At 41.1% G+C, this 15,337-nt stretch overlaps 4 protein-coding genes across 4 annotated transcripts; 3 read left to right on the top strand and 1 right to left on the bottom strand.

Moving 5' to 3' along the window:
- The first annotated feature begins 284 nt into the window (after positions 1-284).
- Positions 285-4,757, top strand: zgc:158803 (LUC7 domain-containing protein). The gene is made up of 10 exons (XM_061274672.1): positions 285-813; positions 1,538-1,632; positions 2,076-2,174; positions 2,402-2,512; positions 2,596-2,739; positions 2,832-3,008; positions 3,138-3,286; positions 3,368-3,397; positions 3,491-3,646; positions 4,043-4,757. The coding sequence occupies exons 1-10, from the start codon at positions 753-755 to the stop codon at positions 4,278-4,280; spliced, it is 1,260 nt and encodes a 419-aa protein (XP_061130656.1). The 5' UTR covers positions 285-752; the 3' UTR covers positions 4,281-4,757.
- A 405-nt stretch (positions 4,758-5,162) lies between these two features.
- On the top strand, positions 5,163-9,081 carry pane1 (proliferation associated nuclear element). The gene is made up of 6 exons (XM_061275287.1): positions 5,163-5,345; positions 5,817-5,893; positions 6,361-6,459; positions 6,867-6,946; positions 7,056-7,147; positions 7,816-9,081. Exons 1-6 carry the CDS (start codon positions 5,289-5,291, stop codon positions 7,963-7,965), a joined length of 555 nt encoding a protein of 184 aa, XP_061131271.1. The 5' UTR covers positions 5,163-5,288; the 3' UTR covers positions 7,966-9,081.
- Positions 9,082-9,768: 687 nt separating this feature from the next.
- On the bottom strand, positions 9,769-11,182 carry mb (myoglobin). The gene is made up of 4 exons (XM_061274701.1): positions 11,122-11,182; positions 10,672-10,778; positions 10,371-10,590; positions 9,769-10,117 (listed from the first exon to the last, which is right to left on the bottom strand). Exons 2-4 carry the CDS (start codon positions 10,752-10,754, stop codon positions 9,977-9,979), a joined length of 444 nt encoding a protein of 147 aa, XP_061130685.1. The 5' UTR covers positions 10,755-10,778; positions 11,122-11,182; the 3' UTR covers positions 9,769-9,976.
- A 651-nt stretch (positions 11,183-11,833) lies between these two features.
- Positions 11,834-15,001, top strand: serhl (serine hydrolase like). The gene is made up of 12 exons (XM_061273359.1): positions 11,834-12,040; positions 12,254-12,391; positions 12,820-12,933; positions 13,170-13,211; positions 13,295-13,314; positions 13,418-13,492; positions 13,596-13,702; positions 13,770-13,849; positions 13,923-13,957; positions 14,034-14,110; positions 14,199-14,286; positions 14,610-15,001. Exons 1-12 carry the CDS (start codon positions 11,983-11,985, stop codon positions 14,748-14,750), a joined length of 975 nt encoding a protein of 324 aa, XP_061129343.1. The 5' UTR covers positions 11,834-11,982; the 3' UTR covers positions 14,751-15,001.
- Positions 15,002-15,337: the final 336 nt, after the last annotated feature.

A 15,337-nucleotide genomic window follows, 5' to 3' on the forward strand; every position in this document is an offset into this window, starting at 1 on the left:
AGTTGAATTACTTTTTAAATGCTGTTAAACCAAGATCGTCGAATAAAGTCATACACAGAGTCGTCACCAAACACAATATTTAAAGTTCTTCCTGTGTATTAGATGAGCTGCTTACCGCGTTGTCTGATTGAACTATGGTAGCAATTAAATATTGTATAAAATGTATATGTTTATTTATTTTAATTAATTTATCATTTATGTAGATAAACACTCAGACTTTTACACAAAATATGAAAAAACAATTGATGTTGCTAAACTAGTAGTAGCAGTGCAAGAGAGGCGGAAGCAGTGGTGTGCGCGCTCTCCGCGAGAACGCGCGCCGACGGGAAGTCGACTCGAAGACGGAAGAAAAGAACGCCGAAATCAAAATGGTCAACTTTTAGCCACCGGGTGACAATTATACACAATGTTACAAAGGAAGTTGTGACTTTTCTCCTCCATCGATTCAGTGCGCTGAACCAAAGCCACCCCTAGCCAGCGTTGACTTGCACTGCCACACGACCTGGTGACTCCGCCAGTTTTCAAACAGGCGCTTCGCTTTTTTTTTTTCCCAGCCCGACCACAAAGTCACTTTTTCTTTTTGACTGGGGTGTTTTTCCAATAACCCCCAAGTATACTGAAACGCTCACGCTCAGCTTCCTGGCTAAAAGTTTTGCGTTGTGGTGGGGAAAGTTAGTGACCGAGGCCTAGGCGACAGGGGACGTTTACATGTGTGAAGACCGCACCGGAGAAGGAACTTACTCGCCACTAACATGTCGGCCCAGGCTCAGATGCGAGCGATGCTGGACCAGCTCATGGGGACGGGGAGAGACGGTAAGCACGGTTTTGTCGTCAACTAGAAACTCATCTTAAAATGGCAGAAATTCACCTCGTCTGCTAACATTAGCATGCGTGCCTTGGAGTTCGTGTTGGCGCTAGCATTAGCTTAGTTGCTAACTAGGGCTCGCATGCTTTGCCAGTCATGAAGCGAGTTAGCTACCTGTTCATATGTCAACAGTAGTATTGAATTTGGCATTAAAATGTTGTTTAAACATTGCGTGTATTATTTATTACGGCTCCCCTCGGGGCTTTCATTCATTTTTAAACGGGCTCCTTCGCGGTAATCACGCCAGTGTGGCTCAACGATCTGCACCTAATTTGTCGATTTATAGATATTAACTTCAACCCATCCCGTGAGAGAATATAAATTGCTCAAAAATCTTTAGTTTATACACAAACAACGTAAGTAATGTAGTACCAATAATAACAGCATCGAAGTGTTAACATAATTTCAAGATATATAAAGAAAAACTCGCTTTTGATGTCATTATAAGTGACAAGTATATAGTAGTTTAAATATGCTACAAAGATAGTTTTACAATTAGTGCAATGTGAGATTAAACTACAGTCATCGATGATGACATCTGTGTTAATAAAAGGTAAGTGATTAAGTGGTGACCTCACTAAGAAAACAATATTGGTGAGTATAATGACAGTGATGTCATAGAGTAAAAGTGAGTTGTTATTGTAATTGCTATTTTTTTTATTTTCTTTATAGGAGATTCCATGAGGCAGAGGATTAAATTCTCAGATGACCGGGTGTGCAAAAGTCACCTTTTGGATTCCTGCCCTCATGACATTCTCTCAGGCACTGTGAGTGTCACACACATACATTCACCAAATATCCATGTTCTTGTTATTAATCATCATTCTGACAATGTTTTAGGTAGCTGTTTTGATTAGTTTGATCTTTGCTGCAGCCCTATGGAACGCTACTGATGATGCCAAAGTTGGAGAATAGGACATCTCTTCTTAGTTTGATGCGCCGATGTTTGTATTTCAAGTTCAGTTTGGCAAGCCTGCATATTCCACTGAATAGACTCAGTTTAGGTTGAAGATAAACACCAAGCCTTCCATTTAGACCTTTTATTATTATTTCTTTAAATAAATTCTAGCGGACTAGCAAAGCAAACATGTTTCAGAAGTCATATTGGCCTTAAGTCAACAACTGACTACGTTCACCATTGCACCTGTCCATGATCTAATAAGCTTGTGTAAATGTTGATTTTAATGCACTTGTTTTTTTCACCCTATAGAGAATGGACCTCGGCGAGTGTGTCAAAGTCCATGACCTGGCCCTGAGAGCAGATTTTGAGATTGCCTCCAAGGAGAATGAATACTTTTTTGAGCTTGATGTGAGTCAATAATGGGAATATTACGAATCCAAACAAAAATGTGACCTGCTATTATCAGGCAATACAAAGCATAGGATGCCAGCATCAGCTACGATGAACTTATTTGTGATGTTCACTATTAATTGTACTTTCTAGTACAATGCAGTATATAATGCAGTTTTGTCAAGGTGAAGAAACCATCATGGCACGTGACCACCTACCAATAGATCTTGTGTGTTGGTTTTCAGGCTGCTGAGCACCTTCAGTCTTTTATCGCCGACTGCGACCGCAGGACCGAGCTGGCCAAGAAGCGTTTAGCAGAGACTCAAGATGAGATCAGTGCTGAAGTAACAGCAAAGGTGACAATTGTGGCACCAATCAAATCAAAAGCAACCAATTAGCTGCAATCATTGCATCATTAAATCTCAGCGGCTTCGCTTAGGCCGAGCGTGTCCACGAGTTGAACGAAGAGATCGGGAAGCTGCTTGCCAGCGCCGAGCAGCTGGGAGGCGAGGGCAACGTAGAAGAGGCCCAGCAGTTGCTTGAGAAGGTGGAGAAGACCCGCGCCTTGAAGAAAGAAGCAGAGGTTAGAAGACCGCTTTAACCTCTTATTGGCCGGGAATGTCAAGGTGCTTCTCCAGTCAGAAACAATGGCCGCTTATCTCTGATTTCTTTCAGGATGTTTACAGAAACTCAATGCCAGCCTCCAGTTTCCAGCAGCAAAAACTGCGTGTGTGTGAAGTATGCTCTGCGTACTTGGGGCTCCATGACAACGATCGGCGTCTTGCTGACCACTTTGGGGGCAAACTTCACCTGGGCTTCATTGAAATTCGCGAGAAATTGGAAAAGCTCAAGGTAAGGCTGCTTACTTGCGGCCGATACAGTTTGGAATGTTCTAGAGTGTTCACTGAGCGAGTCACATATTAAAGACGGAGAGCTCTTTGGCACATCTGAATTTTTGGTCTGGTCCCATTCCAAATGCAGAACGCAGTGGTGGAGAAACAAGACAAAATGCGATCCAAACGCAGAGAGGAACGAGAACGAGATGACGAACGGGACAGACAGTGGGAGGTGGAACGGGAAAGGGAGCAAGAGAAGGAGCGTGAGCGAGAGTGGGAGCGGGAGCGCAGGAGGTAAGAGGTTCCCCGGCTGCCATTACGCCGTCCTGCTATCAGGTACAATGCAGTCTTACGTGATGATGTTTTCCCATCCAGGTCGCGATCCAGAAGCGGAGAGCGATACAGGTATACTTTGTTTTACATATAATAAGTCAAGTGTGAGTCAAATCCAAAGTCCACCGCTTGATGTTTGATCCATTTTCCCATGCTCATATGTAGAGACGGAGGCAGTTCGTCCTCCCACCGTTCAAGGCGCCACCGCTCTTCTCGTTCTAGAGAGGAGGGCGGCGACCGGGATCGGGAGCGAGAGAGGAGGCATCGGCACAAGGACAGACACCGTTCGCATTCACACTCTCACAGGCACAAGAGAAAGAGGTGGGACAACCATTGAAACATTCAAAACCTTTCCTTTGTGTCCTTAGTCATCTGTTTAGAGAATACTCGACCTAACCCTAAAAATACAAGTCAAGTACACAAACCAGTTTAAATGGCAAATGAGCCCAAGATGAGTCATTTCATTTCAAAACTTTTTTCCTTCATTAATGTGTCCACTAAGCTGTGCAATTCCACTGGGAAAAGAAATTGCTCATATCCCAAATTAATTTAAGTTGGTTCTTGAAGACTCAACAGACTCATTAAGGTTGAAGGTGATTCAGTTCTGTGGCCAGTTAAGTAGATACAAGACAAAACTGTGCAGATGAAATGGGCAATGTTGAATTGTGGGTCACAAAAATATGAACGTGTCCCTAAAAGCGCTCATCTTCTAAACAGGTCCTCCGGAGAAAGATCATCACACACCCGTGACTTTGAGCCCTCGCTGCCCAAGGAGCGGAGTGAGGAGCCCGTCTTGGATGAGTGGCGTGACAACCGGGCAGAGTTCAAAGACTGGGAGGAGCGGGAGAGGTCCACCTCCCCAGACATGGCGAGGGAGCAGGAGCGGGAGAGATCGCTGTCCTTGGAGCGGGACCGACATTCCAGCTCTGAGGAACGGGAGTCGGGAGAGATTTAAAGATGACAGAGAGGATCAGGACGGCGCACGTCTCGACGTCAATCCATCGTTCATTGTTCAAGGATGAGAGAGACATAAAGGCACGTTCAAAATGGGCATGTGTTCATTAGCAGGGTGGAAAGATAACGCGGGACTCAAGGGATTTTGTCAGTCTAAAAAAAAAAAAAAAAGCAACTTTAATGACTTTAATTTGGTTTATGCCGAGATATTTTGAGTGAGGAGAGGTCTGTTCAACCTTGCGCGCATCCTGCTGGTTTCCTTTTAGTCATTAGTTCAACTTTCAATGTTTGTCTTTTTTCCCCGTTGGGACTATTAGGTCTCAGTAGGTGTGCCTCATTGTACAGGGTTTGGAAATATTAACGTTACATAACCACTACAGTGCGTTATGATTTCCAAAAATCTGGTATTGACATTAAAAATTGGCTTTTAATTCAAGATTAAGATACTTGAAAATAAACTTGCAGAGTCATCCAACTACTACTGTTCAGTGTCTGATGTGACATGATGTGCATGGTTACATCTTATCATAAGGCGGAGGGGCGTGCTGTCTGCGAGGGGTGGTGAAGGGGTTTGGGGGGGCTTTTATTTTGCTGTGCTGCCATAAAGTGTAATAAACTTTCTGCTTGATATGCAATGTGTCGCACAATCGTACGCTTGTTGTTTTTTTTACACTCACTATTAAAAGGTATCAACTAAAGCTTTATTGAAATACTTTGAAGCTGGGTTATTTCTAGCTGTCAGGTTGTGATATCTACCAAGATATGGAAATAAAGTGCGCTTTGTCCCAAATTACGTCACAAAACTGCACTTTACGATGGTAGTACAATGTAATGCTCATTTTGCCCTCTAGGTGGCAGTGAGTTAAAACCGGGCAAATGTGATGACGTCACGCGCGATTTGAAAAGGAGCGCGCAAGAAGAAAAATGGCGCAGGGAGGAGGCTACAGCAAAACAATAACATTGCACTCTTAAAACCTCTGTTAAAGTCCAATGTTGCATTTAGCTCACGATGTCGTTGCTGAAACCTTTTAGTAGGCAGCTTGCTTTGAACACCGCAAGTATATTGGTAAGTTGAGCTTTTTTAGAGTTTGTTTTTTACGGCGTGAATGAAAACTTAAACCGTAATTAAAAGAACTGCAACGCTACAAATCTTTTGGAAGTAACCTTGTCACATTTATGAGTGTCGTTTGCGTGTTTTAGGTTAAAAATTGCTAATTGAAGAAAGTGTTTAGCGTTAGTATTTGTAGATTGCGGCCAATTATAGAGTGCAAGGACATAGAGGGCATAAAAGTACGTTTGGTAATGCATTTTTTGCAACATGCACGAATTTTAAACTTACTGCATAAAATATAATTAGAAAAAGGTTTTCATATCGAAAAAGCACGACGTGGTTAGCCAAAACGAACACCAGATTCTAATTCAGCGCCCCAAAATTACTCAAAATCCATGCAAAGAAATGTTGACCAATATCTTTATGTTGTATCAAAATACTTTGGGGAAAAAGATTTCATCCTTTTTTTCTATGTTCTCAATTCAGCTGGTGGAGCGAGAAGAGGAGTTTCAGCAGAGATTAGCTGAAGCTCTTGTGGAGGAGACAGCAGTCACGTTGAATGTGTGAGTTGTGCTTCATCCCCCAAACTGCTGATATTACCGGAAAAATGTATTTTAATAGCCATTTTGGAGTCTCCGGCTTACTGAGCTGTGACAGTGTTCCGATTCAATAAAATGAACCATCATCGCTCTCAAAAAGGAACTAATTGTTTTATGCTGCATTAGGTCTATCCTGCCCAATGGACTGTATTTATATGGCTCCTTAGTAGCAGTGGGGGCACTTTAGCCAATCCTGGCTGATGGCAGCTCGCAAAGTGCCCCATTGTGCGTAATTAGTTCTCAATGTCTTATTCAAGGACATGTTAAGACACTCGTGAGCTGTTGCCCTACTAACACCCAATTAATTGTCAAGTGCGTTGATCAATCTTGGAGCGAGAGGGGCATTGTAAATCCTTTTCATTAGCTTACAAGTGGACATTTTTAATATTGATATTACGCAGTCTGATTTGTCAATGTTGTTTTTAAAACAGGAGATTAGCAAAGAGTCTGCCTCTGCCCTCCGAGAACCAACACAGCCGGCCCAGGATAGACTTGGTGGTTTTTATCATCAATCTCGCTTCTGAAGTCAGGTACTGTATTTCTGTCAAACCATAATTGTATGCTAATAACCTACGTAATATAGAATTTACAAAAGTAATCGATTTCTTGGTCAGAGTTGATCAGCAACTAATCGATTATCAAATTAACCAACTATTTTAACAATCGAGTCATCGTTTAGAGAGACTTTTGTGCTTAAATTAAAAATAGTAATTAAAAAAAATGTTTTTTTATTTGCATTTGCAAGGATCTACTTTGAGTCCGGAAAACAATGATCAAACCAGCAACAGAATCAGTTTGAAAAAGCTCGATGATTCGGGTCCGTCGTTTGTTTACCTGCCGCCCAAATGAAGACAAAGCGCTTTGCAAAATGGCTGGATGGAGTGTCTGACACTTTAAACTCCATCTGGGTCTTTATTTTAATTTCTTTTCATCACAGTCTTCATTCTGCCCAAGCCTCCCTCAAATATTTGGACCCTGGATATTTCCTTGGAAAGGTTTGCTTCATGGCCACCAACGGTACGTCAAATGGAGGATAAAACTCATCTCACTCTTTACAGTACCTCATTTTTCTAAAGTATTTGTTTTTGAGGACAAAATTAAGCCGTTTGCTGCGTGTCTCTCGTAGCACGCAGCGTCATTGCCCCCCCAGAGCGCTTAGACGCCCTCAGAGAGCTGGCCGCGTCATTGCACTGCACGCTACTTTTTGCTGAGGATCAGGTTGGTGACAACTTTCCTCATCCCATACATAGGATAGGCACTGTAAAAATCCAGAATGTGTCCGAGTCCTTTTGGTTATCATGTTTGCTCAATCCTGGAAAAATATTTAAATGCATATTTGCAAGCCGAACACAGTTGATCCTGCGATGCTATTCGACTAGCAAGTTTGAAAATTATTCAAACAATCATGTACATGTATTAAATTAATTAGTTGAATTATCGGTTCGAGGTGATGCTTATGTACCAACCTTAAATGACTTATTGTCATATAAGTGTGGAAATAAGTTAAATAAAAATAAGTCACCACGGTGTGTCAAAAGTGTTGGTTGAACTCCAAGTGGTTCCACGTTGGAGGTTCTACCAAATGGAATTCTCCCTTATTTTGAACATCTACTAGCAGACATTAGTATTCCGAACATTTAGCCACCTTGTATCTTGACACTCGGGTAACGTTGACAGGAAGCCTTTCAAAGGCTCCAGTTGCCTGACTACCTTTTTTCCACCTAGGCTTTTAGGTACAGCCTCTAAGTTGTCAAGAAAAAAGAGGGGAAAAGAATATTCCCAAAAGGAAAAAATCTTTAAAAGAAAAAGTGAGCAACTACGTGTTGTTGCTCAGTGGATTTCAGTTTCTCCGCTGTGACAGCAATCTCAATATTTGTTCCCTGCAGACGGCAGATGGTGTGACCAATGCCTCGGAGAGACTGATGACCATCTTGAAGGTGGCGGCCGGTCTCGTTCCCATGACGACGGCCCTCTATCTGTCCAACCTGACCATGTGCACCGTGCCCTCTGAGACCAATGAGGTGGATTATGATTAAGTTTGTGCCACCGAACTGGCATGGGTTCAGACTTTTATACGAGTGTGTTTTTTGTAATCTTCCACTAGCGCTCATATTTTCTTTTTATTTAAGTGCTTGCTCAAATAGTCGGTACACAGTGCCGTATTCAAATCAACTAACCTGTAAGTATTTTTGTCCGTTCTGTATCCAGCAGTTAAATAGAACGTGTTATATTTCCTGTTTCCGCATAAACCGATTCCTTTCCGTGAAAGAGGCTTGAAATGTAGTCAAATATTTAATCGCAGTGCAGTGGTTGAGGACCCCAAGGGGGCTTGCTGATAGCAGTCTTTGTGCCCCCGTGTCACGTCTTCATCCTGCACCGATGCACGCGCACGCTTACTATTAATAGGTTGTCATCATGGCAATTATATGGCATTCATGTTCACTTGTGTTTTTTGCAACATGGCGGCAAGATACTGGGAGGCACGTGAGGGGGCTGAGGAATGTAACTGGTAATTTTGCAATCTTTGCCCCGGCGGTTTTTTAACTTTAATGGTGAAAATGTGACCGGTTTAAAGAACTAACTGATAAAATAGCCTTTTTAAAATTATAATTTCAAAGATCCCTGCCAGGCTTCATCTTACTTGAAACTGAAGCTGTCCCATTCCTTTCAATTTAATATTAATCCAAAAATGCAGTACTTTGTGAATCGGCATGACGATAGAATAGTAAAAGTGAAATGTCAGGAAAGTTGAAGAACATAAATTGTAATATTAGAAGGAAGATGAACTTCTTCCCAAATCATTAAAAAACAACTGACTCAATGAAATTACCACCATGGTTGCTCAAGCTCTTGTTATAAATGTCAACATAAAATATTAAATGCCCTTTTGCTCAAATTAGCCTTGTCCTTTACTTTGCTTGATATGAATGTGTTTATGTGAAGCTGCGCTCACTATTTAGCGGTAGCCTGCCCAAACTTCTACCCTATGCTTCATCTCACTCATTTTCGAATGTCTTTTTTTCCTCTCCGTGTTTATTTTGCTTCCTCAATTTTATTTGGTTTTATGCAGGGATTTTGTCTGATAGCAAACGGGAAGCTCGGTATTGTTTGTGTATTTGAATGTTTGGAATAAAAGTTGCCAAACAAAGAAATTTGGGACTATTTCTTGTAAACGGATAATTTGAAGACCATCCTTAATGTAGTGAATCGATGTCAGAATTCAATTATTCAATTGGGAATGTTGTTGCATAAACCATCAGAAAATTGCTACTATACTGAAGGAATTTGTTTTTCAGAAATTTCAATGGCATGACATATTGAAGGACAAGACCCACGAGCAGGGTGGTTGTGCCTCATGTCACGTCTTCTTCCTGGATTTGTAGGCACATTGACTATTAATAGCTTATCATCATGGCAATTATCCATTATTCAAGTTCACGTACGTGGAGTCAGACATGGTGGGGGTGACAAAAGGGTCTGTGGAATGTTGCTACTGTCAGCATAGCATTGGTGCTGTTTAGAAATGATCCAAAATATGCCGAGAATTTTACCAAGTGACCTTAACGGTTGTTTATATGCCAGAATATTCAAAATTGTGTCTTTTCATAAGACTATGCCAAGAATTTATGTTCCATAATTCTTTTATATGCCAAAAATAAAAATATTTTACCAAAATGTCTTATACGATAATTCAAGGTAAGCACATATGGATGAAACTTGGTCAAAGTGGTTTGAAAAAAAAAAAACATGTCTATAAAAAATCTTCAATTTAGTTTTCTTAAACCTTTCAGTCCCCTAACTGGTGGAAAGTGCATCATCTTAATCAATACAGTCAGTAGTGATTTTTATACACATTTTTATTTAGTAGTTAAACGTGAACAAACACAAAAAAAACATTCCATATATCCGACTTTGTGCAATAGCTGTTCAAGAACACCTTATTAATAATAATTCAGCTATTTTACTAAATATATATATAATTTGAAAATAGCAGTCCTAAATTTTAACAAAATTCCAGACAGCCGTATTTCTTTCTGCAAGCGGACATCAGCCGGCGAATCCCAGCTGTTTGTAGTCGGCGTCAATGTCGGCAATGACGACGTCCATTGCGTTATTCAGAGCCTGCTTCCCGGCGCTGTCCAGTCCTGCCTTCTCTTCCAAGACCTTCACGATGACATCTGTGATCAGCTGTAAGAGTCAAACAGCAGACCACAAATTACCAACATACCGATCAAAAAGATTATGAGGGGTCGGAAAGGTTCCAGAACTAGTGTCACGAAAGACAGCTGGCTTTATTCAAGATGGGAGATGAGAAATGTAACTGTGGCATGCCTTGAGCATCTGACAGTTCCTGGCAAAGCTGGGAATATGCATTAAATGCCAGCAGGATAGAAATTTGGAATTGAAATGTAGCTTTTGTGACAATGTGTTTCAGGTTGACCTTGAAATTGACGAGGGCTATCTTGTGTTTGGTGGCGTGGGTCTGGGACAGAGGCTTGAGGATGTCAGCGTGGTTGCCTTTAGCTTTCAGCAGCTCCCCCAGTTTCTTAAGCACTGTGACACCATGGGCAGAAATGGCCGCGTTACCGGCCATGTCGGCTTGGGCGATTCCTGCAAACTTGGGGAACAGCTTTTGGGTGTCTGGGTGCTCAGTGAATAAACTGTGAAGAGAAAATACACTGGTTGTTTTTATCAATTGACCTTTTTGTCTTGGACTGCATATTCTACAAAAAGCAACTGACCGACTTAGAACTAGACCTCCGTATGTGTTCAAGTCCGCCTCCACTGGAGCCCAGAACTTCAGAATTGTGTCAAAGTCAGCCATGACTTAAGGATATGTTTGGAGAAACTGTGTGTGGGAGGAAGATTAGAGAACACTGAATACCAAGCTAATTGGAGAAAAATTCAAAGAGAAAAGAAGAAGAAAACCAAGACTATTATCCTTTTGTTCCAGCATTACATTTAATGGCCAGCAGCCATTAGGCGTTACATAAAAGTTATTATGAATACGTTACCTCCGCTTTGACCTCAATGCAAGCTCCATTGTGTGCCATGTTCTTCTAACACATGCATGGTTAATTTTTAATCCTCAAAGTTAAATTCACATGCAATGTTAAATTAATTCCTTAGCTTCAGCCAATAAAATTCCACTGTCTAATATTAAATGAAGCCAGTAAAATTGAGAAACCTACCTCTAATGATATCAATGATCCTGCAGTTATCCAGTTCCTGTGACCTCTCATACACCCTCGGCCTGGCCTTATATATGCCCACCCTCTGTCCCATCACGCACGTCCCTCCAAACGGCTTTAACACTCACCAAGTGCCACTCAAGAAGCGAGATAAACAAGATCAATAACAGAATGACAAACAAAGCATAACTGTTGTCATAATATATGCAGCGTGTGTGCCTGTTTTATAGCAGTGTAATGCTGACCTGGGTTGAACCACAAAATAGCAGCACTTTATACTAAAAGAGTAGGATGCAGCATTGATTTTTACAAGCTCTAATACTGCTGTTAATTGGATCCCAAACTTGGAGCTTTTAAATTTTATTACGCGCACCGGATACTCCTTGGATGACCTTAAGAAAAAGCAGTCCAACAGCAAAATGCAGTCACCTTTATGATCTTCAATTTTGATTAAATAAAATATTAATTAGTTTCAATCAAACAATATTAGTTTGAAAACCTTGTGGGAAAAAACCCCGGAAAAAAAACATATTTAAAACTTTTCTTGTTCACTGCAGTAAAACTTGAAGAGCATTTTTGAGGTGTTACTTGAAAAAAGTTTGAAAAGTAATACTTGACATTGAAATACGGTGAAAGGTAAACCCCTCCGCTGATTGGTCACGTGATCGCGTTTGTCCAATTGCTTCTTTTGTTTTAATCACGTGGCGTAACAAACCCGGAAATCCATAGCACCGGTAGGCTTAAGTTTTTGTTCCGCGACGTTGAAGAGTTTATCACTCCTGTTTTTTTGTGTTTGATACGGTCTGAACTAATTCAGACTTTTAAATTACATTGCGTGCTTATTAGAATTCTACGCTCTAAATGATACGTGTTTACAAAAACTTCAGAAATCTCTGCACTGGTCCAATGAAACAAACAGGTAACATCTGTTCGATTCCCCCCCTCCTGAATGACTTTTATTTCAGGCAATGATATCAATATAATATTAGTATTGTATGTGTAATGTAACCTTCAGATCTCAGTGTACCTCATAGTTTGACATTTATGGGCATTCCTATGTGTGTTTTGTAGAATATTTCAGTTCAGGCTTATGGACATTATTAAAATGACACTGTGGGTTTTCTTCTTCCAGAACTTTCTGTACCTGTCCCCTGGGGAGAAATCAGAGGGAAAATTTGGGGTCCTGAGAATGGCCGTCCTGTCCTATGCCTGCACGGTTGGGCTGACAACTGTGGTTCCTTCAATACTCTTATTCCTCTTCTACCTAAAGGTAAATAAAAATATCAAATTTGCATAAATAGAAATGTTTACTGTTGTTTGCAGAGTGTTTAGATGGAAAATGTAAAAAAAAATCTAATGTACAATAAAGATTAAAAAAAACAATATAAAAACAGTGAGACAAATATGTAGAATAAGCTGACAAAAAACATGCCGCATAAGTAAATATGAAATTGACAAAAAAAACTTGGAAATAAAAGCTACAAAATCTAAAATAACTGAGTCAAACCAAAATACACTTTAAAGAATAATAGTATCTTTGATTGACTGACAATCAGTCCATAATTCAACAAAGCTAACCCGCAAACAAACACAAATAAATGGATAAAGTACTTTTTTTTTCTTCAGAATAATTTTTTTTTTTGTGCCATATCAATAACTCTTGGCTTGTGCGTCATCTGTTTTGTTTCTTCCTGTCAGAGTGTCGATATGTGGCGCTGGACCTGGCAGGTCACGGTCTGTCCTCGCATCGTCCCCCTGGCGTCTTTTACACTTTTCCTTCATATGTGATCGATATTCAGAGAGTTGTTGACAGTAAGTGCATTTTATTTCCACACAGTTTTTGTTAGCATATTTTTGTATTAATCTGATTTGCACACATTTTTTGATACAAGATGATTATAGGGGGCGAGGCTCTTATTGATTTCAATCAAGTTGTCCATCTGTGCTCACAAGCCCCGATGTTCTATGTCAAGTAAAACCAATGTGATCTGTTCTATTGTGATGAGATGCAGTAGCTGCCTGATGATCTGTGAAATTAACTCCCACAGCCCTCCGCTGGCGCAGATTCTCCATCTTGGGCCACAGTATGGGTGAGCACAACCTTGCAGTAGTCACATCCATTTAAATATTGATCCTTGATAAACGTCCACATCTCCGTCGTGTTTCTTTTCAGGAGGTAGTATTGCTGGAATGGTAAGTTAGGCGAGTGTGCTGTTTGACCTCTGTCATTATTTATAGCCGCCATTTAACACGTTGTAATCAGTGCTGACTTCGAGCCACCTTGTGTTTGTTGCAGTTCAGTGCTCTATTCCCTGAGATGGTGGAAGCTTGTGTGATGCTGGATTCTTATGGATTCTTACCCACTGATGCGGTAAATTTAAAAGAATGATTCATCTTCCCCAAGAACTCCATTGTTTTGGAATGAAACGTCATCTCTCGAGTGGTCGAAATTGTTGAATGTCATCTTGTTACAGAAAGAGATGGCCAAAATCATGCGACAAGGCATCGACGACATGCTTCAGTTTGAAAAGAAGCCCGAAAAGAGCAAGCGAGTTTACACCTATGAGAAAGCAGTGGAGAGGTGCAGCACGTCTTCAAGACGATCGTGTTTAGAGTCTGCCTATTGATGTTCTTTCTTTTTGTCTCAGGTTGTTGGCAGCAAACCCGACTCTGACTGAGGCGTCTGCGCACAATCTTTTAGAACGTGGTCTCGTTCAAGTTGAAGGAGGTTTGTTTTCAAAGTCTTCTCTACTTTCATGCCTCACACTTGGAATCATTTTCACTGCAATCTCTTCATGTAGGAGTTGCCTTCTCACGTGACTTCCGTATCAATTTGGTACGTTCCTGTTGTATGTGTTCATCTCTAAAATGTCACAGGGATTAACAATGTTGCCTTTTTTTTTCGCATGAAGAAAAACATTGCTCGTATCAGCTTGGAACAGAGTCTAGAGATGCTGTCCACGATACAAGCTTCCGTTCTGGTGCTTCTGTGAGTTATTGATTGACCTGACATATACAAGAATGCTTGCTGTACTTCAGCATTGGAGTTCTACAACTCATCTTTTTTTTTTTTGCAGTGCAAATGAAGGCTTTGAGAAAATGTTTGCCGAACCAGACCAAAAGAAATTTTCATCAGAGCTTCTGCAGGCCTATAGGCACAAAAACGTAAGTGTGTTCATGCAGAGTAGGTGTGCTTTTGGCTTACGTTTTATTTATGCAGTCAAACTGACTGACGAAACAGGCGGAATAGCCAAAATGAGCGACGGACAGACATTAAGACGGGATACAGGCACATAAATAAAAAGCAGCTGCAGAGATGCGAAAGCGGCAGTCTGAATGTTTCATTAAGTGACCCCATAACGGAATGCGGTCAAGTTGTGCTAATGAGGAGACTGAGCAAAACATTCTTGAGGGTTGAGTACCATCAGACGAGGAAAGGGGAGCATCTTAATGTTCCCTTCACTCGTCTCTTCTTTTTTTCCGCTCAGCACTCGGTGGTGAGGGTACCCGGCGACCATCACGTCCATCTGAACAACCCAGAGGTGGTTGCACCGTTAGTTTGTGAATTCCTCCAAAGCAAAGTCTTATCCTCGACGGTCAAAGATGATGTACTTACTGCGAATCTGTAGGAAAAATAACAGCACACACATTAATCACGTTGCTAATTTCACCATCCTTACTTCTCACCTGTGAACCGTACTACATATTTGTAATAAATTTCAATATGTTGTTGCCTTATGTGGCAGGCTTTTTCTGCCTTCAGACTTCTTACTCAACCATCTACGCTGCCCTCAGGGTAAAATTCCATAGACTCTTCCTGATACTGCAAATAAAAAAATAAAAAACAGTTTAACATTTCAGGCCCTTCGGCTACAGTCAATATGGGAAGCAGCCTCTTCATTTCCCTGGTGATTTCTGTTTTGCTTTTCTGTCTAGCTGTTTATTTTATTTTATTTTTGTCTGGCCAGTCGACTCCTGCAACATCGGACAGCGGTTGCTATATCACCAGCTACCCGCTGCCTTTGAGCAACCCCTTAAATCAGTAACTTTGAACTCCCTCGGCCATTAATATTTCAGAGGTTGCATGAATAAATCAAAAGGCAACTAGCAGAGGATAGCAGCAGCACCACAGCGGCTCTGGGGCTGCATATTGGTCAGGTGGTCCGGCTGCTCTGGTCTGTAGAGGATTTCTCATTTGCATTGCAAGCATCTTGCA

Source organism: Syngnathus typhle, linkage group LG3 (genome assembly GCF_033458585.1).
Source record: "Syngnathus typhle isolate RoL2023-S1 ecotype Sweden linkage group LG3, RoL_Styp_1.0, whole genome shotgun sequence".
Taxonomy (NCBI): domain Eukaryota; kingdom Metazoa; phylum Chordata; class Actinopteri; order Syngnathiformes; family Syngnathidae; genus Syngnathus; species Syngnathus typhle.